The following is a 22,098-nucleotide window of genomic DNA, read 5'->3' as shown; positions in this document are numbered from 1 at the left end:
GGCACCCATGACGACATTCTGTGGAATTTCCATTCCATATTTGCACTTCTCCACATCCAACACCAAATCGAAACATCCCGTACCGCAACGAGCCAGCTGACCGAGCATAATGTTCTCGGAGACTCCTGGAAATGAGGATTTTTTTTTTGAAAAACTTAATTGAAAATTTTTTGGGGGAAACTTTTTTACGCTATAAAAAATTCCTACTTCAAACCGCTCGATTCTCGATTTTCAGTTTTTTTTATATTTTTGATGCTGAAACTCTCAATTTTGTGCTCAAAACTGTCAAACACTGCTCCAAACCTTTATCTTCTGTCATTTAGAGCTGAAAATTGTTAATTTGGGCCTTTTTTGACAGTCGGAAGCATTCAAATCTTGAAAAAACTGATCCAACCCTCGATTATCAGCCCGAAAGACCAATTTCCAGTCATTTAGAGTTGAAATTGAGCTCGAAATCCCTTGAAATCGGCAAACACTGCTCCAAGACTTGATTTCTAGTCATTTCCGGCTGATAATCTGGAATTTAGACAGTTTTTAACAGTTTGAATCGCTTAAATCACAGAAAAGCTGAAAATCTGAAAATTCGACCATTTAGCAATAAATCTGACTGAAAATCTCTAATTTCTGACCAATTTTTCCATTTTTCAGCCACGAATTCTCGCCATCGCATTCTCCATGGAATTCAAGCATTCTCCATGGAATTCAGTTTCGGGACAGTCAGATCAGCATAATTTGGCTCTAAAACGACTGAAAATAGCAAAAAATAGTCGACATGGCTTTCCACATGGCACTAATTAGCTCTAAAACGCAATTTACTCGGAAAGTGGTAATTATCCCAAAACTTATCCCAAATCTGGATTACTTACGTTTCCTTATGTTCTTTTCTCTCTTTTTCCAGTGCCAACTTCAATTCTCTGATTTCCGCCGCTTCTGCCGGTGGCTGGTTAACTTGAGATGCTCCTGGGTACACTCCGGCTATTTGGGGCGTAATCTGAAATTTGAAATCAGGTTATATCGATAGAGAAAAATACGGGCTTTCTTATGGTATAAAAAGTGTGTTGATCCAATTAAAACTAATAAAGTTATGGGACGAAATCTCAAAAATTAATAAAAAGAATCGGTAAAATTGAGACAGCTAGACTAACTATTGCAAAAATTGGGATTTTTGACTAAAAATTACTCAAAAATTGTTATTTTTGTTCAAAAAATAACGATTTTAACTTAAAAATCGTAGTTTTTAGTGTAGAAATGATGAAAATCACGCTAAAAATCTAAATTTTGGATGAAAATCACTTTAAAAGATTGGAAATTTTCAAGGGCTCACTTTCTCCTTATCCCATGACACCTCCATCCGTCTTCTCAAAATGCTGCACACACTTTCAGCCAAATCACGCGGCTCTCCGACAGTGTTCTCCTCTGTTGATGGTTGTAGGTCTTGCTCCTGGTCACCGTTAATCTCCTGCAAGAACTCATCGTCACTACTGTCGCCGTCATCCGAATCCGAAGAGTCGTTCTGGAATACGGTAGTGGGTAGTCAATTTTCAGATAGACAGGGTTTTTGACTAATTTTATGCCAAAGATCACAATTTTTGACTCGTTTCTGAACCGAAATATTAGATTTTCTGTCAAAAAATGCAATTTTTGACAATTTTTAGGTCATTTTTGTCTTTTTTTGTAATTTGTCTGACAGAATTACATTCGAAATCCATGATTTTTGACTGATTTTTTGAGAGAAAACAGAGATTTTCTACCAACCTTCTCCTCGACTTCTCCTTCCGCTTCCATCATCTGATCCAATCTTCTATGCAAAGTTTCCAGAAATGGATTCTTTTGGACATTAGGCTCCGTGGACACGTCATCGTTCAGCGTTTCCTCTGACGGAATCTCGTAAATGTACGAATTGGGGTCGCTCTGGAAGTCATTGATCAATTGATATCAATTTTGGTATTAATTTGTGGTGTAGCGGGACAAACAGACACACAGACAGGTGGAAGTCTTAGAAAAAAATGCTTTGAACATTTCGAACAGTATGATCGTTAGATTTTCGATTCGGATAGTTCTAAGCTTTAAGAAAAACATTTAAAACTGTGGTACGGTAATTAAAAGTACAGTAAGCTTGGTCACCAAGCTGAAAAAACTCACATTTATCTTCATCACCATTCTAATAAATTTTTGGCCCGGTGTCAGGTTTGACGATGACATCTGAAAAAGTGGGGATCATGAAGTTATGAAGTTAGCGAGGAGGAGGACAAACAGACAGACAAATTGGCGATCTCTAGGTCCAGGTTGTAGGAATTTATAAAGGTCTCTGTGCTTAAAAAACTGACAAGATCTGTCTGCATTTTACTGCAAAAATGTCCTCAATAAGAGCCGTACTGTTTCAGAAGTGCTACCCAATTAAGCAGTACCTCCCATCTGAGGTCCTAAGGTTCGCTCTAGATTGGAACGGTTTTTTCAATGATTTGTGATATAAATCCTACAAAACTTGTACAACCCGTCTTATTAACAAAAGAAACATCGATGGCTACCGGACCATCACCACCATACTCCTCTCCCGCCCCGCGCGCACAAAGAAATAGTGTGTGTTTTCAGGAGATGGTGAGAGAAACGGACCCCTCAGACCGTCTCGGACGGAGTTTAACATTAGTGTGCGCGGTTGGTGGCCTCGGAGAAAAAGGGACCACCCGAATACACAAAAAACGAACGGACGGTCCGTTAGATTACATCGGGACGGGGGTCGTCGAGGGGGGAGATGGTGAGAGGGGGAAATCGATCATTTTCCGAAAAAGTGACAAAAACTACAGTCTGTTTTCGGATAATCCCCGAAATTTTCAACCATCCTGATTTGGCTCGTCGGGAGCTTTCAGAAAAGTACCAACAAGCTGGGTCTCGACACGATTTCCATAAAGGGTACTGTAGATTTCAAAAGTTTTGTATGATTTTCAGATTTTAGGTAAAATATTTAGACTCAGGCCGTTGAGAGCTTTCAGAAAAGTATAATTATGCCTAGATTCCCACCACATTGGGTCTCACCACGAAAGCTACAGTAACCCAGGAATGGATTACTGTAGTTTTCGTGGCGGTACCCCAACTCTCACCAAACCTAGGCATGATTATACTTTTCTGAAACCTCTCGACGCGCTGAATCTGAATATCACGTTTTCCACTCCATAATAGCTCAAATCGCATCATGTCTGTCTGTGTGTCTGTTTGTCTTGGAAAAAAGGCGTGGCCTCCGTACTCCATATCCTACCACTCCTCTTGTCCCCTCATTATAATAATCTTTTCATCGGGAGACGCAGACGACGAGAGGAAGAGCTGAAGGACGTGTCGTCGAAGAGACGCTCCCCTTATACCCCCTTCTCTTTGTACACAAATACCAAAGATAGTGAGAAGAAACGCAGACAGGTAGAGAGCGACGAGATTCTACAGGAAAAGACATCGAGAGGAAAGGGCAACAACAACACGTTTCGCCCCGAGAGAGAAGAGACGGCCCCAGCTGGTTGTCATAAGGGGGAGACATATTCAAATTATCTGGCTGTTAGCTGAGACACGGGCGGTGCTCTATTCATTTTCCATTTTTCTTTTGATTATCCGTGTTGGAGACAGGTGTGGTGTCGACTGGCATACATATCGATTAGGTTTTTCTTTTCCTCGACTATTTTTCATACGGCCGCCTCGTAACTCGCTTCAAACTCAATATTATGAGCTGAAAAATATACCAAAATGTAGATCTCAGCGAGTTCTATGTCCATGACCTGCTACGGGCCGGATGTCTATTCGTTAATGTGCCGCGGGCCGGGCTAGAAAGGCTTTTTTGACAATTTTCGCGTTTTTGGCATTTTTTCCCGGCCCGCGGCATATTAACGAATAGCCATCCGGCCCGTAGTAGATCACAGACATAGAACTCGCTGAGATCTACATTTTGGTATATTTTTCAGCTCATAATATTGAGCTTGAAGGGAGTTACGGGCCGGCCCGTGTCGGCCCGTTTCGGCCCGGTTTGCACCCAAAATTTTCTTTAATTTTTTGAAATTTTTCATTGAAAATGTGACCATTAATGATGAGTTTGACTTTTTTGCAGAAAAAAATCAAAAAATTTGAACTTTGAACTTTGGCGCCAATTTACCATGCGTAACTCGCTTGAAACTCAATATTATGAGCTGAAAAATATAGGAAAATGTAGATCTCAACGAGTTCTATGTCTGTGACCTATTACGGGCCGGATGGCTATTTGTTAATATGCCGCGGGCCGGGCTAGAAAGGCTTTTTTGTGATCATTTTCGCATTTTTGGCACTTTTTCCCGCCCCGCGGCACATTAACGAATATCCCGCCCGTAGTAGGTCACGGACATGGAACTCGTTGAGATTTACATTATGGTATATTTTTCAGCTCATAATAGTGAGTTTGAAGCGAGTTACGGGCCGGCCAGGTTTGCAAGTATGCTTGTCAAGTCCTGGCTTCAAAAAAGTCCTTTTTTCCCAAAATTTTGTTTAAATTTATTGAATTTTTCATTGAAAATGTGACCATTTATGATGTTTTTTCAGATTTTTTCCAACCTTTTTCATCTATTTTCAATCAATTTCCTTTCAATTTTTAATTTATACCGTTTTCTGGGTCAGTTTATCCCAAATTAGACTCTCAACCATTTTTATCTCATTTTCTGAAGTTTTTAGTATCTTTTCGTCGATTTCTCACCAATTTCCGCTTTTTGGCGTAATTTAGCCAAGTGTTTGGCAATTTGTCCCTCTACTTGGTTTTTTTCATCAAATTCGGTCAATTTTGCTCAATTTTTGCTTAATTTTGCTCATTTTTCATGCTATTTTCCAACTGTTCTACCCTATTCTACCAATTTTTTGCAAACTGTACAATGAGCTAATGAGCGCCCCACCGCAAACAAATTTTAACTTGAATTTCAGATGACTGACGAATCTGAAGCATTGATGAGCGTTGACCACGTAAAGTACAGAAAATCTGGAGCCGGAAAGTCACCAGTTGGGCGATTAGCTGTATTCAGTGATCGCATCGAATGGAGAGACAACGCAAGTTCAGAGGTTTTCACCTGGGAATTAACTCGCATTAAAGGTAAAATAGAATTAAAAAGCATACTTGCAAACCGGGCCGAAACAATGTTATAAGCTCAAAAATATACCAAAATGTAGATCTCAGCGAGTTCTATGTCTGCGACCGACTACGGGCCGGATGGCTATTCGTTAATGTGCCGCGGGCCGGGAAAAAGTGCCAGAAAACGCCAAAAAAGCCATTCTAGCTCGGATATGCGCCTCTAAAGATTGCAGTTTCAACAAGATGCAATCATTTTTGCGTCGAAGGCACCCCTGACGATTCTAGCGCCGCAGGCACCCCTGACGATTTTAGTGCCGCCAAAAAAGTCGAAACTTGGAATTCCGAAACAAACTCACATTTCTTCAAACTCCATGAATTTCAAAATTTCCCAAATAGGCAGAAAGGGAAGACGTAGAATCGGGAATCCCTTTTCGGCAGGTTTCTTCGTTTTCTTATTTTTGAAAATTTTCGAAAATTTTGATCCCATTTTGAAAAAACGTAAGAAAAGAACCGGAGTCGGGTGAATGAGAATCAATGTATTTCCCACCAGACCGCGACGCGCGACCGCAACGCACAGGCCTATGGCAATGTGTGTCTTGGGATGAGAACAGGAGATAATGGAGTAAATTTATTAGATGACTAGATAGTACATGTCCTGAGCTACATTTTTGTTGTTGACATTTTTCTGATAGCTCCGCCCACTTTTGAGATATGCGCCTTTAAAGACAAGGGACTAAAAACGAGGTGATATTTATATAAATGAATAGGATCTGGAAAATTCATTATTGACCGAAAAAATAAAGGAAACCGGTTAAAATTTCTAAAAATAACTAAAAATACAATTTAAAACTGTCCAAAATCCCTAAAACCCTCAATTTCTGGCTATTTTCAAAAAAACTGGCCAAATGGCTCAGTGGGATTTTCGACTGAACCATGTCTCCCACCTAAGTACCAGGGTTCGAGTCCACCCGGTGGCAAATATTTTTTTGGTTTTTATAGAAGTGAGTTTTTCAGCTTTTATTAGGCAAAACAATGCAAAAAATGTGAAAAATTATTTTCTCTAGCTTAGCTGCCCTCTCTCCCTCTGATTCGTTCTCCTCTGACCGTTTGAAGGCGCATATCTCAAAAGTGGGCGGAGCTATTAAAAAGTTGTCAACTACAACAATATAGCCCTAATTTCAATCTACAATTTTGTAGTTGACAGTTTCCTTCTGGCCCCGCCCACTTTCGAGATATGCGCCTTTAAAGATAGCGGTTTCAACTAGATCCTCTTTACCATCCCCACCAACAATTTTTGCGCCTATGGCGCCCCAGACGATTCTAGCGCCGCAGGCACGCCAGGGCCATTTTTAGCAGGCTGATAAGGGAAATAGGAATTTCGGAAAGTGCTATCATTCGTTTTATACTGTTAAAAAAGAAGACAAACTGGTAAATATTTTTGAAAAAAAAAAGAAGCCATTTTGAACTGAAAAAAAAATACTTGAAATCACGACTTTTTTGTATTTAATGGCTGGATAATGAATCCAGGATAATTCTAAAACTGAAATTTTATTTTCTAGACCTTTACGTTAAAAATATAAAAAAAATCAAGTTGTAGACCTGCAAATTTTTCAAAAATTTCTATTTTTGACGGTAGATCAAAATTTTTTTGTTGTTATGTTTTTGGAGAGCGGGAGATCGTGCGGTCTGAATCGATAAATAGGGGTCATCTCTCCATTACCGTCCTCAGTCCCTTTGACATTCTCATATATTTTTTCTGAAGTAATAATGGCTGCCCCCTTGGAGCCATTCCCTATTCAACGCCTTCCTCACGTCCCACTTCTGGAAGTTTTGAAGTTTATGGATCCAACGGAAATGTGAGTTTTTTTCAAAATGATTTTAATATATTTGTATAGATCAAGACTAGAGCAACATTTTTGTAGTTGACAAATTTTTGATAGCTCCGCCCACTTTTGAGATATGCACCTTTAAAGCGACTAAAAATCGGATGAGTAGGATCTAGAAAATTGAAAATTGACCAAAAATGAGCGAAAACCAGTTAGAATTTCTAAAAATAACAAAAAATACAACTTTAAACTGTCCAAAACCACTGAAAACCCCATTTTCTGGCTATTTTCAAAAAAGTGGCCAAATGGCTCAGTGGGGTTTTCGACTGAACATGTCCCCACTTGAGCATCAGGGTTCGAGTCCACCCGGTGGCAAATTATTTTTGTTTTTTTGAAAATGTGTTTTTTATGTTTCTAATAGTTAAAAGAACACAAAAATGTGAAAATTGACGTCTCTGCACTCTGCGCACTCTTACACTCTCGTCCCACTATTTTAAAGGCGCATATCTCAAAAGTGGGCGGAGCTATCGAAAAGTTGTCAACTACAAAAATGGAGAACTTGAACTGAACTATATCTTTATAGTTGGCATCTTTCTGCTAGCTCCTCCCACTTTTGAGATATGCGCCTCTAAAGATTGCAGTTTCAACAAGATGCAATCATATTTGCGTCGGAGGCGCCCCTGACGATTCTAGCGCCGCAGGCATCCCAGCCGATTTTAGCGCCGCAGGCACCCCAGACGATTCTAGCGCCGCAGGCACCCCAGCCGATTCTAGCGCCTCAGGCACCCCTGACGATTTTAGCGCCGCAAGCACCCCAGCCGATTCCACCCCAGACGATTCCAGCGCCGCAGGCACCCCAGCCCATTCTAGCGCCTCAGGCACCCCTGACGATTTTAGCGCCGCAGGCACCCCTGACGATCTGAATTGTCAGTGTAACTTTGTCAGTGTAACATAGTAATTATTTCCAGAATCGCCGTCTCTCAAACCTCCAAAAAATCCTATGGAAAGATCAGACAAGAGGCTAAAAGGCTCTCATTCGACTTGTCGCTGTTCGTCTTTGAGTACGCGCATTCCCTCATATTTTGGCAAAGAACAAGAAGGTGTGAAGAGCTGCTAGTGATCCATGATGAGTATACCCCAACGCATAACACACTTTTCGACTATACCACGAAGCCAGTTTCCTCGAGGTGCTCTGATTTACACGAAGGCTACCGCGATATTATCGACTTTTTGAACGACTTATTTTCGATTAAAAGTGTGTCAGTGGATTTCGCTGGTTGTTGGCAACTCGAGATAAATACTCTTCTCCAACATATCAAACATATCGGATTGAAAATGGATGAAATCGTTTTGCGAGGACCAGGCGATCATGACGAAGAGATAATCGGAAAGTGCGATGGAGCGCGAATGCTTCGCCTGATAGATCCGAGGAATTGTAATGTCCAATCGATTCATCTGGAACAACTTGTGATTAAGACTCCAGATGAATACGACGCATCTCATTTGGATACGGTATTGAATTCTAAGGCGGTGGTTATTAAACTTGGATGCGGTGGAGTCAACTTGGACGAATTCTGGAAGAAGTGGATGGCTGGAAGATATGAGTTGAAATACTTTGAAATGACTGTCAACAGAAATCCATTTGATCTACCGAAAATGGTTGAGGGTATGGAGGCGGAGATGATGGAGAGATATGCTGTTAATCACGGTGGAGAGTGAGTTTTTTTATTTAAATTTTTTGTCAGTGTATCCGTTTTGGAGTCACGCCGTTTCTACAGAATTTTGAGCAATTTTCGCCCCAATTTTGAGTCATTTTTGACAGTTTTTAACGTCTTTTTCAGAATTTACAGAATTTGAAAAAAAACATTTGTCAGTGTACTTTGGTCAGTGTATTTTTGTCAGTGTATTCTAGAAATCTGTGTAAAATTGACTCAAAATACCGAGAAATCCCTCAAAATTACTAAAAACTGGTCAAAAACGCGCCGAAGGTGCCCCAGACCGTCAAATTTTAAAGCCACCAGAAAACGCGTCAAACGCACGCCAGTCAACATCAATTTTTGATACAAATTTGAGTCGGGCGCACCTTTGGCGCGTTCAAGATTTTCCAATTTTTCTGAAAAACGACGCGTCCAAGGCGCCCCTTGAAAACACCAAAAAATCGGCCCAGCCGCCTCGTTTTTTGAAAAAATGCGTCAAAGGCACGCCAGAATTTCTCAATTTGCGATTTCCAGCGAGAAAACGCGTCCAAGGCGCCCCAGACTTTGCCTAAAATCAAAACCTGTCTTTTAAACGCGTCAATGGTACGCCAGACTCTAATTTTTATCAAAAATTAAAATCGTCTGGCGCGCCTTTGGCGCGTTTTCTAGGGCTGGGGCACCTTCGGCGCGTTTTGAAATCACGTCGTTTCTACAGAATTTTTCACCAATTTTTCCCAATTTTTAGAAGTTTTTTGACAATTTTGAGCTCATTTTCTAGGATTTTCAGCCAATTTCACAAATAAATTTCAGAATCCACGAATTCCAGCCTAATCAGTGTTATCGTGTCAAGAGACCAGATGGAGACTATGCAATGTTGTACACAATTGGAGATGTTATCACTTTCAGGAAGAAATGCCGCCCGCCTCAATAGTTCCAGCTCTATTTTTATCATTATTATTATTATTTGAATTTATATAAATGATTAATCTTGTGAACCTTCTCTGGGGTGTCTGCGGCGCTGAAATTGTCTGGGGAGCCTGTGGCGCAAGAATCGTCTGGGGGCGCCTTCGGCGCAAAAATAGTTGGTAGGGAGGGAGGAGAGAATCTTGTTGAAAGAGCAATCTTTAAAGGCGCATAACTAAAAAGTGGGCGGAGCAAACAAAAAACAAGCAATGACAAAATTGTAGATAAAATTTAGGGCTTTATTTTGGTAGTTGACAAATTTTCGATAGCTCCGACCACTTTGGAGATATGCGCTTTTAAAGTTGAAAATTTAAAAAAATTAGAAATACTCATTTTTTACGCCAAAATGCGATTTTTACATCAAAATAACCGGAAAATTCTATTTTTGACGTTATAAACTGTTCAAAACCTTGTTTTCCATGTCGAAAATCACATTTTTAGCAGAAATTTGGCCGAGATGTTCTCGGTCAAGATGCACCACTACGAGAATGGGTACCAGGGTTCGATCCCTCTTGGGGTCAATTTTTGTGAGTTTTGTGGTTTTTTCTGTTTTTAGTTTTTTTAATCTTGTAGATCAAGAAAAAAGCTGCATTTTCTTAGTTGACAACTTTTTGATAGCTCCGCCCACTTTTGAGGTACGCGCCTTTAAAGATAGGTGAGCGACGCTCTCTCGTCTTGTTGTGAGGTGTCTATCTTTAAAGACACATATCTCAAAAATGGGCGGTGCGATCAAAAAGTTGTTAATTACTAAAATAAAGACCACAATCAGATTTACATTTTCGTAGTTGACAATTTTTCAATAGCACCGCCCACTTTGGAGATAAGCGTCTTACACTGACAAAGTTACACTAAAGAGTTTTTTTTTCAATATAAGGCTTTTATTAGTAAATTCTGAATTGTTTATGGGAAATAAAAAAGACTTTATTGAAAATAATTAATTAATAATTAAATAACAAATAATTAATAACAGCAATTTCTTTTTGCTTCTAGATTTTGGCCTCCTTTTATCATACTTGCTTTTCACTATTGAATTCTGAAAAACACATGTTTTATGTTTTTTAATATCAGAAAGTTTAGATTACCTTTCATTTTTTTGTTTAGGAACTTCAAGTATTCCAATTGAACAAATTCAATAAATTTCCCATTGTAGCCATCCTCCACTATACACCAAAATGTCTTCCGGTGTATGCACAGCATGTATCCATCCAGAAGGCATGAAGAACGTTTGGCCTGTTTTTTTTGTTCCCTGAAATTAATACAAATATTAAGGTTTAATTTAAATGCTCTTATCTCAAAAGTGGGCGGAGTTATGAAAAATTTTTGACTGCAAAAATGTAGCACATAGTTTTGTCTCTATTTTTGTAGTTGACAATTTTTTGATAGCTCCGCCCACTTTTGAGATATGCGCATTTTAAGATCAACAAGATGCAATCATTTTCGCGTCGAAGGCGCCTCAGCAGCTTATAGCGCCGCAGGCACCCCTGACGATTCTAGCGCCGCAGGCACCCCAGCCGCTTATAGCGCCGCAGGCGCCCCTGACGATTCTAGCGCCGCAGGCACCCCAGCCGGTTCTAGCGCCGCAGGCACCCCAGCCGCTTATAGCGCCGCAGGCGCCCCTGACGATTCTAGCGCCGCTGCCACTCCATTCGATTCTAGCGCCGCAGGCACCCCAGCAGCTTATAGCGCCGCAGGCACCCCTGACGATTCTAGCGCCGCTGCCACTCCATTCGATTCTAGCGCCGCAGGCACCCCAGCCGCTTATAGCGCCGCAGGCGCCCCTGACGATTCTAGCGCCGCTGCCACTCCATTCGATTCTAGCGCCGCAGGCACCCCAGCAGCTTATAGCGCCGCAGGCACCCCTGACGATTCTAGCGCCGCAGGCACCCCAGCCGGTTCTAGCGCCGCAGGCACCCCAGCCGGTTCTAGCGCTGCAGGTACCGCAGGCACCTTAGGCTGAATCATCATCTATACTAATTAACCTTGATTTTCCTATTGTCATAAGCTCCGCCTCTTGACTCGGTATAAAAACCCAGAAGAGAGCACCTATTTGATATTCTTTTACTAAATATATGGCGAAACACAGCCAGTTGAGTTTAGTGAAAACAATTTCTTACTTTTTTAGTATCCGAAAGACAACCTTATGCATGTGATCGTGACAACCCGGTAACTTGAGTGGTTTTCCTTGACGAAACACGTATCTATATAAAAATCAAAAAGTTATCAAAATATATAAAAACCACTCACAAATTTTTCAGAAAGTCCCGTGACACTGGCAAGTTTCCGACTCAACGTGTTGTTTGGACGGTTTTGATGGTTGGTTTCGGCTGTAAAATCGATTTTTCAGCTCAAATTCGATCATTTTTAGTCGTTTTTTTTTGATAAAATCCGAAATTGCTAAGATTTTCAATCAAAAAAGGAAAACATTTGATTCAAAAACTAGGAAACGCGTCCAAGGCACGCCAGACGACTTCCATTTCTGATAAAAATTGGAGTTGGGCGTACCATTGACGCGTTTCAGAGACATGTTTTGATTTTAGGCAAAGTCTGGGGCGCCTCAGACGCGTTTTCTCACTGGAAATCGCAAATTGAGAAACTCTGGCGTGCCTTTGACGCGTTTTTCAATCAAACCTGATTTTTGACCGATTTTAATAGATTTTCGTCGAGTTTTCCTAATTTTCAATCAATTTGACGCATTTTTTCAGGTAATATCAGAAATTGCTACGATTTTCAATCAAAAAAGGAAAAAAATTTGATTCAAAAACCAGGAAACGCGTCCAAGGCACGCCAGACGACTTTCATTTCTGATAAAAATTGGAGTCGGGCGTACCATTGGTCGAAATTCAAAGATTTTCAAAAGAACTGAAAAAACTTACAATTATTTCCAGTCGATCCGACAACAAAGCATCAATCCATAAATACAAAAACTAGCTGAAAAAACGAAACATTTGCTGAAAATTAATTTTTTTAAACTTACAATTCAATAAAAATCATATAAAATATAGTTGTCGACCAAACCATCCAGTAGGTAGTCTCTGGTTTAATTACCCTGCAAAAATATATGAAATTAAAAAGAATCTGTGGAAAAAAAGCTGAGAGACATCAATAAAGAAAAGGTAATCAATTCGGATTTGACCAAATAGTATTAAGAAAGAAGAATACAAGTTTTGATACAAATATAATATTTTATTAGGATGTTAAAAAAGTGGTTTTCCTTGACAACCTTATGCATGTGATCGTGACAACCCGGTTACTTGAGTGATTTTCCTTGACGAAACACTGATCGAAGTAATAGATGATTTTCAAAACTTCCGCCGGCCGGATCCACGCTGGCTACTTGGTTGGAAGTTGATGCCACTGCTACCATTGGATCTTGATTCTGAAGGAGAGAAATTGAGACTTTTTAATGTTAAATGGTTTCTGAACTGAAAACTGATTGTGAGGTTTTTTTTAAATGTTTGTTTTAAGTTCCGTTCCGGTATGCCTGCGGCGCTAGAATCGTCTGGTGTGCCTGCGGCGCTAGAATCGTCAGGGAACTCTATTTTTTGAAACGTCTTTCAAAATGTTGAGACGTCCCAAAAAACGTTCAAACGTCCCATAAAATGTTTAGACGTTCCCTGAAACTCAAAAATATAGTTGTAAGTATTTAGACGTTCCAAAATAATGATGGATAACTTATTCTCTTTTTTTGAATAGTTCTGCAATTCTAGCGCCGTAGGCACCCTAGTCTGCTGTAGATAACCATTCTAGCGTCGCAAACATGTCTGCGCCAAAGGCGCGCCGCAGGCATCTTTAAAGTCTTTAAGGGGAATGAGCGGAAACTTTGTCAGTGTATTTTATTTCAATATGGGCGGAACTATCAAAAGGTTGTCAACCAAAAAATTGTAGCGTTTGATTTGATGTTTTTGTCAGTGTAAGTTTTTGTTACTGTATTTAATTCGTTTAGTATTAAAGAAAATGTCTTTTGTCAGTGTAACTTTTTTTGGCTCTATTCCAGTTTAGATGTCCTTTAAAAACTCAAACGTCCCTTCAAACTCTAATTTTTTTTAAACGTCTTTCCAAGAAACAATTAAACGTGTCAAAAAATATTTAGACGTCCTTTGAACCCTTTCAGTCATTTCATAAGGCTTGGTATTTTGATATCGCTGAGAGTTTTCCGAAGGGTAGCTCACATTGTTTTGAGCCAGGAGGCGGGCCGGGAGGCGGGTCACGCTAGTCTTGATTCTTACCATAGCAACTTCTGGAACCTCCTCCTCCTGCTCCATTGCTTCTGGACTCTCACTCGTTGCCGCTCTAGATGATGTGTCACGCTCTTCTTCCTCATTTTCCTCCATCTTTGGGCTCTCGGCGCGTGGCTGAAATTAATAAAATTATAAATTTTGCGTCTACTACTGATAGGGGGCTTGGATTGATTTTGACATCCGCTGAATTTCAGATTTGTGGCGCAGTGGAAGAGGGCGGGGGGTGAAAATCAGTGAGGTGATGGTTCGAAACCTACTGATTCGTTTTTTTTTTGTTTTTTTTGTTGCTTGTATTAAATTTCTAAAAGAATATGAAAGGAAATATTGTAAAAATTTCGAATGTTCTGATCGAATGCTGGGGAAAATAGGATCAGTCGGTGTGTCTGTTTCGAACGCCGGGAGGCGGGGGACGCTAGTCTTGATTCTGAAGGAGAGAAATTGAGATTTTTTAATGTTAAATGATTTGACCTTAAAAATAGTTTCTGAACTGAAAACTGATTTTGAGGTTTTTTCAAATGTTAGTTTTAAGAGACAAATTTTAAGAGTTTTCTTCAAAAACGACGTACGAATGTTTCAGATTTTTTGGAGTGGCTGCCGTCGCGTTCTCATGGATAGACACGCATACCGGATTCTGGAATATCGGAGAAACGTTGAGAATTAATGCTAAAATTCAAAAAATATATATGAATTTCAGAAAAAAAATCAGATTCTCAATCGATTTTCTCTTTAAAAACCCAAAAATCGCAAATCAGCCTTGTCAGAAAAGTGGGCGGAGCCTCATAAGCCACGCCTCTTTTCCCAACTCAATCGTCCGTTTCTCCTACTGTTACCGTAATCTCCTTTAAAGACGGGCAGTGTCTAGAATTTTCAGAAAAAATCAGAAAAAATCAGAAAATCAGAAAATCAGAGGTGTTTCAGAAAAAATCTAATTTTTAGTCAATTTTTCCCAAATTTTTCCTTAAAAATACCCAAAAGCTCTGATATTCAAACTTTTGATGATATTTTCAGCTCAGCTCAAAACAGTCTAAAATCGAATTTTTACGTTATTTATTTGAGAAATTCCTTTAAAAAATCGTTCAAAATCGTTCATTTTTTCGGCTTTTCAAACTTAGAAATAGCTTCAATTACCTTTTTCTGTGCAATGAGATCCTTTTTCTTCTGCCGGCTACGTTCTTTCATTTTCCTCATGTATAACCTGTGCTCTTCCTCATTCATGTCCCGAATTGGTTTTTGTGTTTCTGAAAAAACTCAAATTGAATTCTATTTAAATATATGTCTTTGTAGGTTTTGATTTTTTGCGGGACTAGCGTCCCCATATTTTTGAGCACAACTCGACTCTTTTTGACTCCAGAAGTATGCAATTTGACAAAAAGCAAGAAAAAGTTATTAGCTAAGCAGCTAAAGAAAATTATCAAAAAATATAAAGTTTGAACAGAGTTGCAAGCGGCAAAGCAAAAAAACTTTTTTGGACATATTTTTAAGCGCCGACCACTTTTTTTCCAACCCTGATCCCGACGCATCTGAAAATCAATTTTTCTTTGTTTTCAAAAAAGAAGGGAGCAAGGACTAAAAAAGAAGATATTTTATGTTTTTTAAAATTGCATTTCATATCTGGAATGTCTGAGAAAAAGATTACAGAACACAGAAACCGTAATAGAAAAAATATCAGTGAAGATTCAGGTTCAAAAAATTTTCAAAAAAATGTTGTTTGAAAATTTGTCAAATTTTTGAAAGCTCGTCACGGAGCCACATTTTAGTCTACTAATCTGAAATTTGTTTTTCAACATAGGTCTAACCTAGGGCTACATTTTTGTAGTTGACAATTTTTTGATAGCTCCTCCCAGTTTTGAAATATGGGCATTTAAAGATTTCAACATTTTTGAACTTTGAAAAAAAAATATTTTTTGAAGTACTGTAGCTATGAGAGATTTTGTCAAATTTGAAATTTTTTACAATCAAAATGTAGAGCAAGTCTGGGGCTACATTTTTGTAGTCAAAACTTTTTTGCTATCTCCCCCCATTTTTGAGATATGCGCCTTTAAAGATGGGCACCTAGGAAGACGAGAGAGAAAAGGAGGGAGAGACGCAGAGAAGCGAGACACTACTGTCTGTAAAGGCGCATATCTCGAAAGTGGGCGGAGCAATCGAAAATAGGTCAATTACAAAAACGTAACGCTCGTTTTGCTCTACAAAACTAGCATAAACGTTTCAAAATTGAGCAGAAAAATAATTCGTGGCAAATGTTACACTGACGTCATCTTTAAAGGCGCATATCTCTAATTTTGAAAAATTAGCAAAAACTTACCAAACAGCCGATCCCCTCGTACCAAAATAATATAATTTAGCTGCAAAAAATAGTTGAATTAATTAAAATAAATTAAATAAAACTCACAATTCAAAAAGAATCAAATATCCATAGTTGTCGACCAAACCATTCAGTAGGTAGTCTTGATTAAGTTACCCTGCAAAATGAAAAAAATTGAATAATTAAGAAATCCTAAAAAAAAAGAAAAGGGGGTATACTAGTAAGCGATCAAGGGGGAATACTGACAAGTTGTGTCACTTTTGGACACTTTTTGCCAGAGAGAGAGAGAGTAAACAGAGAGACGCAGACAGGGTCCGTTAGCACCTTCTGTTACGCACAAAGGTCGGAATGTCTGTTGGCTCTCGATCATTAGTGCTATTTCGTTTAGAATAGGTTAGAATGGTTGTTGGGTGACGTAATGGAAGAGAGAAGGTGTTTGTCCTCTTTGTGTTAGTGTTCTTAAGCTGTACAAGGGGCGGACTACTGCTAGCACTACAGTGACCAAAATACACTGACCAAGTATCAGATGCCTGCGGCGCTAGAATTGTTTCATAGAATCGTCTGGAGTGCCTGCGCCGCTAAAATTGTCTGGAGTGCCTGCGGCGCTAGAATCGGCTGGGGTGCCTTCGGCGCTAAAATTTGCTGGGGTGCCTGCGGCGCAAGAATCGGCTGTGGTGCCTTCGGCGCAGAAATAGATGAATTGATGGTAGGGATCTTGTTGAAACAGGTATCTTTAAAGGCGCATATCTCAAAAGTGGGCGGAGCTATTGAAAAAATGACAACTGCAAAAACGTAGCCCAGGACATGCACTATATAGTTATGTAATAATTTGAATATACTGTAATTATCAAACTTGTCCATTTTCGCCGAGAAAAAGTGCCAGCTCATGAATTCTAGCACCGCAGGTATCTTTAAAGGCGCATATCTTAAAAGTGGGCGGGACTAACAAAAAGGTGTTAACTGAAAAAATGTAGCGCGTGAGTTTTTCTTTATTTTTGTTAGTTTGCTATATTTTAGTAGCTCCGCCCACTTTTGAGATATGCGCTTTTAAAGTTTTTCAATTTTTTTTTAGAATTTTGAAAAAAATAAACTTAAATTTGAGGTACTGTAACTATGTGATTCAAAAATACAAGAAGACCAAAGACTTGTCAACACCAGCCGGCACATAGCTCACAGGCACCCCAGCCGATTCGAGCGCCGCAGGCACCCCAGATAATTTTAGCACCGCAGGCACCCCAGGCTATATCTCAACCAGTTTTTTGTGTCTGATTTAATACTGGAGGACTCAATGTTGTACATTTTTTTGAGAGCATTAAGAAAAAACAATCGTTCAATTACAAGTATTTTTTAAAAAGCGGAAAGACACAAAAAGAAGATATAACAAAAATAACATAAATAAAAGAATTTCTGAGTAGTTTGACGCAAAAATTGAAATTAGAAAATTTTCTTCAAATTATTCACCAATAATGTTGCAGCGTTCTTCAGGGCTATGATATTACCCGGTTTCATATTGAGGTTGTTGAAGACAATCGATTTCTTCTTCAAATTTTGATCTTTTGAAGAAGTTCAGGTGTCGCGCTCTCTCTGAGCACCAGTTGAAACCTTTGCATGTCTTCTTCCTGGAAAACAAAACTTTATTATGTTATCATTTCGAATACATTTTTTCAAAATAAAGTATGGTTTGGAACGTCAAATAATGCGCCTGTAAATTATGTAATGGGTTTTTTTGAAAGCTCGTCACGGAGCCAGGTTTTGATTTACTGGGGTGCCTGCGGCGCTAAAACTAACTGGGGTGCCTGCGGCGCAAAAATTGCCTGGGGTGCCTGGGGCGCTTAAACTGTCTGGGGTGCCTGCGGCACTGGGATTGTCTGGGGTGCCTGCGGCGCAAGAATCTCTGGGGTGCCTGCGGCGCAAAAATTGCCTGGGGTGCCTGGGGCGCTAAAACAGTCTGGGGCGCCTGCGGCGCTAGAATCGTTCAAAAAAATAAAAATTTCGCAATTTACTCTATATTTGAATCATTTAGTAGCACCAACGTCAGGTTGCTTTGTGAAACTGTTGCTTTAGAGTTCTCAAGTATGTGACGGGTGTTTCCAATTCAACAGATATTGAAACTGTTGTTTCCTACTGATCAAACTGCTTGTAAAAAATATAATGACTTACAAAAACTTCATGGGAGGAACGAAGAATGCTGTTTCCAGAATCTCTGGATGAGCCCTCGATTGGTGGCAGAGGCGGAAACTCATACGCTTCTTCCACAGCAAGTGCTTTGTAGCCAAGGTTCCCCCTTTGGTTACCCCCTTACTTGGCTACCAAAGGCAATCCGACGGTCCCCTCTGGTTTTGCCCACAAAACTAGGACCATCGGAGCCTTTAATTACCTTTTATTCAATCTGTTTATTAACAATGTTACAATTATCATCGTTATTTCCAGTTATCTGGTTTATATTAAATTATTATAAATTATTCTTATTCAAATTACCGCCCTAAAGACTCAAAACTCCGCAAATGCGCTCCAACAAACCCAATTCCTCTCCATTCTCACACTATTTTCGCCGTGACGCTAATGTCGTCACGCGCGCGCGGTCGCGTCGCGTGTCCGCGACGCTTCTTGCTCAGTCTAATCTTTTTAGGCCAGAGTTCAGTTCGTCTCGTTCGTTCGGTTGATGACGGTCGGTTCGCCGACCGTCTCCGTACAGTTTTACCTTGTACGTCCCGCCGAAAGAGTTGTTGAGGTGGTCAGATCTCAGCACTATACCTTTTCTGTGCCATCTGTACCGAGCGCGCGTTAGAGTCTAGGCCAAATATACTTTATCCGGTTTTTGGGACTTTTAGTCTCTTTTTCCCGCCGTTTCAGTTCCCGCCGCGTTCGTCGTCCATTTTCGTCGTCTTTACTCCTCTTCTGGACACGACGCTCTCCAAATTATCTTAAATTACACTTTCTCTCTATTTTGTTATACTTCGAGGAGAATTCCGAGAAGAAAAGGTTAAATAAATGGGTCACTGATTACTTGCGTTCTTTCGTTACACCGCTTATCCGCTTACACTCACAATTTATGCCGTTTACACTTTATTTTGGGATGATTTCTTATTTCTCCTTGAGAGGCATCAGTCTCCGACCGCTATTTCGTTGCCCTCTCAACATGGTGCATAACGACCGTTCAATATTTTTATTGATTGGCCCATGATTTTTACGTTCCGTCGATTTTTTCTTTACCGTTCTCTCTCTTTTTTGAGCGTATTTTGGTTCCCGCCGCTGTTGGAGTAGTCGTTTTTTGTGACCCTCGTGTCGCAAAACTCCAGGCGAACCGGAGTAGTCGTTTTTTGTGACCCCTGTGGCACAAAACTCCGGAAAAAACCAAAAAATAATTCCCGCCGCTGTTGGAGTAGTCGTTTTTTGTGGCCCTCGCGTCGCAAAACTCCAGGTGGACGAAAGAAAATCAATATATCGACAAAGTGAGCGAAAATCACTACAAAGAACCGCGTCGGCATCCCGAAAATCCAAAATTACGGCTTGTGAGCAGGTGAAACAACGTTAGAATGCTAATTTTATACCCTGAAACACCTTTTTCTCGTTCTTTTCCTTGTTATTTCTCTCTCTTTTCTCGTTATTCCGTCATTTTTTCTGGACAGGCGATTAAAAACCGTCACCCAGACCTGTCATTCGAATATTCGAGACAGAAAACCACCTTCACGCGTAATTACTGAGTAAAACCTGATTTATCCTCATTTTCTCATGAAAATGTGTGACACCGGTATCACATACGCTACAAAACGGTGTTCAAAATTTTTTCCATTGTCATTTGCCCAAAAATATTCGAAAAATTTCGAAAATCCGTCGAAATTTCATCGGGGAACCTCTAAAATGAGCTCCGTAAATCGACACAAATTTGAATTTCACAACAAGAGTACGGTACGCGACCGCAGGCTCCGCACACGGGCTGCGTACCATTGCGGACCGCAATGTACAAGACCTTACGCGCACGAGTTTCGAAATACTTTTTTCGCTCGGCCTAAAAAATTTTTCGCTCTTCCGTACTAAATTCTCTTTCGTTTCGTTAATATTTCACTTAAATATTATGAAAAATAAACATTCTGAACATTTTCAGACCAAAAATGTGGCATGGCAACCAAAAAATCACTATCAAAGAAGTCAAAAACTCCAAATCTACCATCCCGCCGTCTGGCAATATCGGAAACGTCGCATTGCTGAAGAATCCCGCCGATGGAGGAAATTCCTTCGAAAGAGTGAGTATTTCTTAAGTGATTTTGGAAAAATTCGAGAAAAAAATTACGAGAAAAATGACAAAAAATTCAAAAAATCGATAATTTTCTCATAAAATTTTCGGTTTCAAGGCTAAAACCTAGCCAACTTGTGAAAAATTCTCAAAATTATCTACTCGCTTGAGGTACAAAAGGCTATTAGCCAAGCTTTCGGCAAAAATCACAGCGTTCATGCTAAAAAATCGAAAATTTTCGTAAAAAAATCGCAAAAAATTGGAATCTCAAACGATTTTCGGTGGAAACTCGAATATTCTTGGTTAACCCCAGGTGGGATTACAATAAATACGCTGGAGCTTCATTGCTCGTGATGTGTTTGTTGGAATTTCTCAGGGAAATACCACATTTTTCGGGAATTTCAACCAAAATCGTCGAAAATGATGATGCAATACGTGAATGAAGGCAAAAACAGAGCGATAGCGTGGCGATCGTCTCTAATATTTTGTATTTCTCTGAAATCAAGCCTAAATATCCATTCAATTGCTCATCGCATACATTTTCAAGCAAAAATTCTAACATTTTGAATAAAAACAAGCTGAAATATATCGATAAAACGCGAAAATTCACTAAAAATCGATAAAAAACATCGCTTTAAATCTCAATATTGTATACCTAAAGCTAATTCTGTCAATTTGCAGAAGCAAGTCCCGCCGAAGAGCCGACGTGAACCACCACGTCTTCTGAATGCGTCCCAAGAGGACTTCGGAGAGTTCCAACACGTTCAGCGCCGTTTCGGATGTCTCAAAAGATCAAAGCGACCAAGTCGCCCGATTCCAGAGAGCTGAGGCCTCAATCCAGGTAATACAATCCAAAAAGCGAGCTCATGAATAATTATTCTTTATTCAGAGCCAAGCCAAGCGACTAGGTCCCGCCGTCTCTACGATCTGACAGGGCAACAGTCGCCGGATGATTCGGAAACACAGTTCCCGCCGTCACTTCCAGATGATAGCCCACATGGCCGATCCCCATCTCGTGAAGCATAAGCTTCTGAAACTGAAAAAGATGGAAATCGATTGGAATGTGTCGGTGAAGCGAGAACATGTCAGGAAAACGACACCGAATCCCGCCGTTAGCTTAATGCGAAGAAATGCTAATAAATTGTTAAAACCTTATTGTATTCTCTCATAAAACCACTGTCATACATTGTTGGTGTTCCTTTTAAGACACTTCTTAAACATATTCAACTATTTTACATATTCAGACGTGGAACACACGCGCTTCTGTTACATCAAACTGTGAAACTCGTCTAATTTGTAACAACTTCGTTGCAGATGACTTCTAATGAGTCACATACTATTGTAACTAATGAAGCAAGTGCACTGAAAGTGAATAAGAAGACAGAAGTTAGCAAAGTCACTCTCCTCCCGCCGAACGATATGCCTTTCAATACGTCTTCGGGGGACGTTAGAGATAGCGATCAGGTGACCTAGAGCCAAAGAAAGAAGAGAGCTCACAAGTCAGAACCAGTCAAGGACACTTATCCAGCAGCTCTTCCGAAGCGTGAAAAGCTCCTATAGCTAATTCCCGCCGGTGAGAACTCAGATTCAGTTGAAATCATTATTCCATCAGCTGTCCGTGGTTCATCATCCCTCGTTCAGGCTTCTTCTTGTCAAGGTATAACATCAATAGCATCAAATCAAAACAAATATGATCCTTATTCCAGAGGACTTCCCGCCGGACTGTCCATATCAACAACGAGGTTGGATAATATTGATCGCATAAATCGA

General features: G+C 39.9%; 3 protein-coding genes across 3 annotated transcripts; 1 reads left to right on the top strand and 2 right to left on the bottom strand.

Annotated features, from left to right (window-relative positions):
* Positions 1-494: 494 nt before the first annotated feature.
* On the bottom strand, positions 495-2,202 carry GCK72_003361 (uncharacterized protein; the record flags this gene model as incomplete). Its single annotated transcript, XM_053724002.1, has 5 exons — positions 495-516; positions 867-991; positions 1,325-1,513; positions 1,756-1,911; positions 2,143-2,202. 5 exons carry the CDS (start codon positions 2,200-2,202, stop codon positions 495-497), a joined length of 552 nt encoding a protein of 183 aa, XP_053592647.1.
* A 4,630-nt stretch (positions 2,203-6,832) lies between these two features.
* Positions 6,833-9,519, top strand: GCK72_003360 (uncharacterized protein; the record flags this gene model as incomplete). Its single annotated transcript, XM_053724001.1, has 3 exons — positions 6,833-6,921; positions 7,860-8,606; positions 9,399-9,519. The coding sequence occupies 3 exons, from the start codon at positions 6,833-6,835 to the stop codon at positions 9,517-9,519; spliced, it is 957 nt and encodes a 318-aa protein (XP_053592646.1).
* A 3,279-nt stretch (positions 9,520-12,798) lies between these two features.
* Positions 12,799-14,968, bottom strand: GCK72_003359 (uncharacterized protein; the record flags this gene model as incomplete). The annotated part of the gene is made up of 3 exons (XM_003092647.2): positions 12,799-12,927; positions 13,778-13,903; positions 14,918-14,968. The coding sequence occupies 3 exons, from the start codon at positions 14,966-14,968 to the stop codon at positions 12,799-12,801; spliced, it is 306 nt and encodes a 101-aa protein (XP_003092695.2).
* Positions 14,969-22,098: the final 7,130 nt, after the last annotated feature.

This window comes from Caenorhabditis remanei, chromosome I (genome assembly GCF_010183535.1).
Source record: "Caenorhabditis remanei strain PX506 chromosome I, whole genome shotgun sequence".
NCBI lineage: Eukaryota > Metazoa > Nematoda > Chromadorea > Rhabditida > Rhabditidae > Caenorhabditis > Caenorhabditis remanei.
This window is presented reverse-complemented; position numbering and strand designations above follow the sequence as displayed.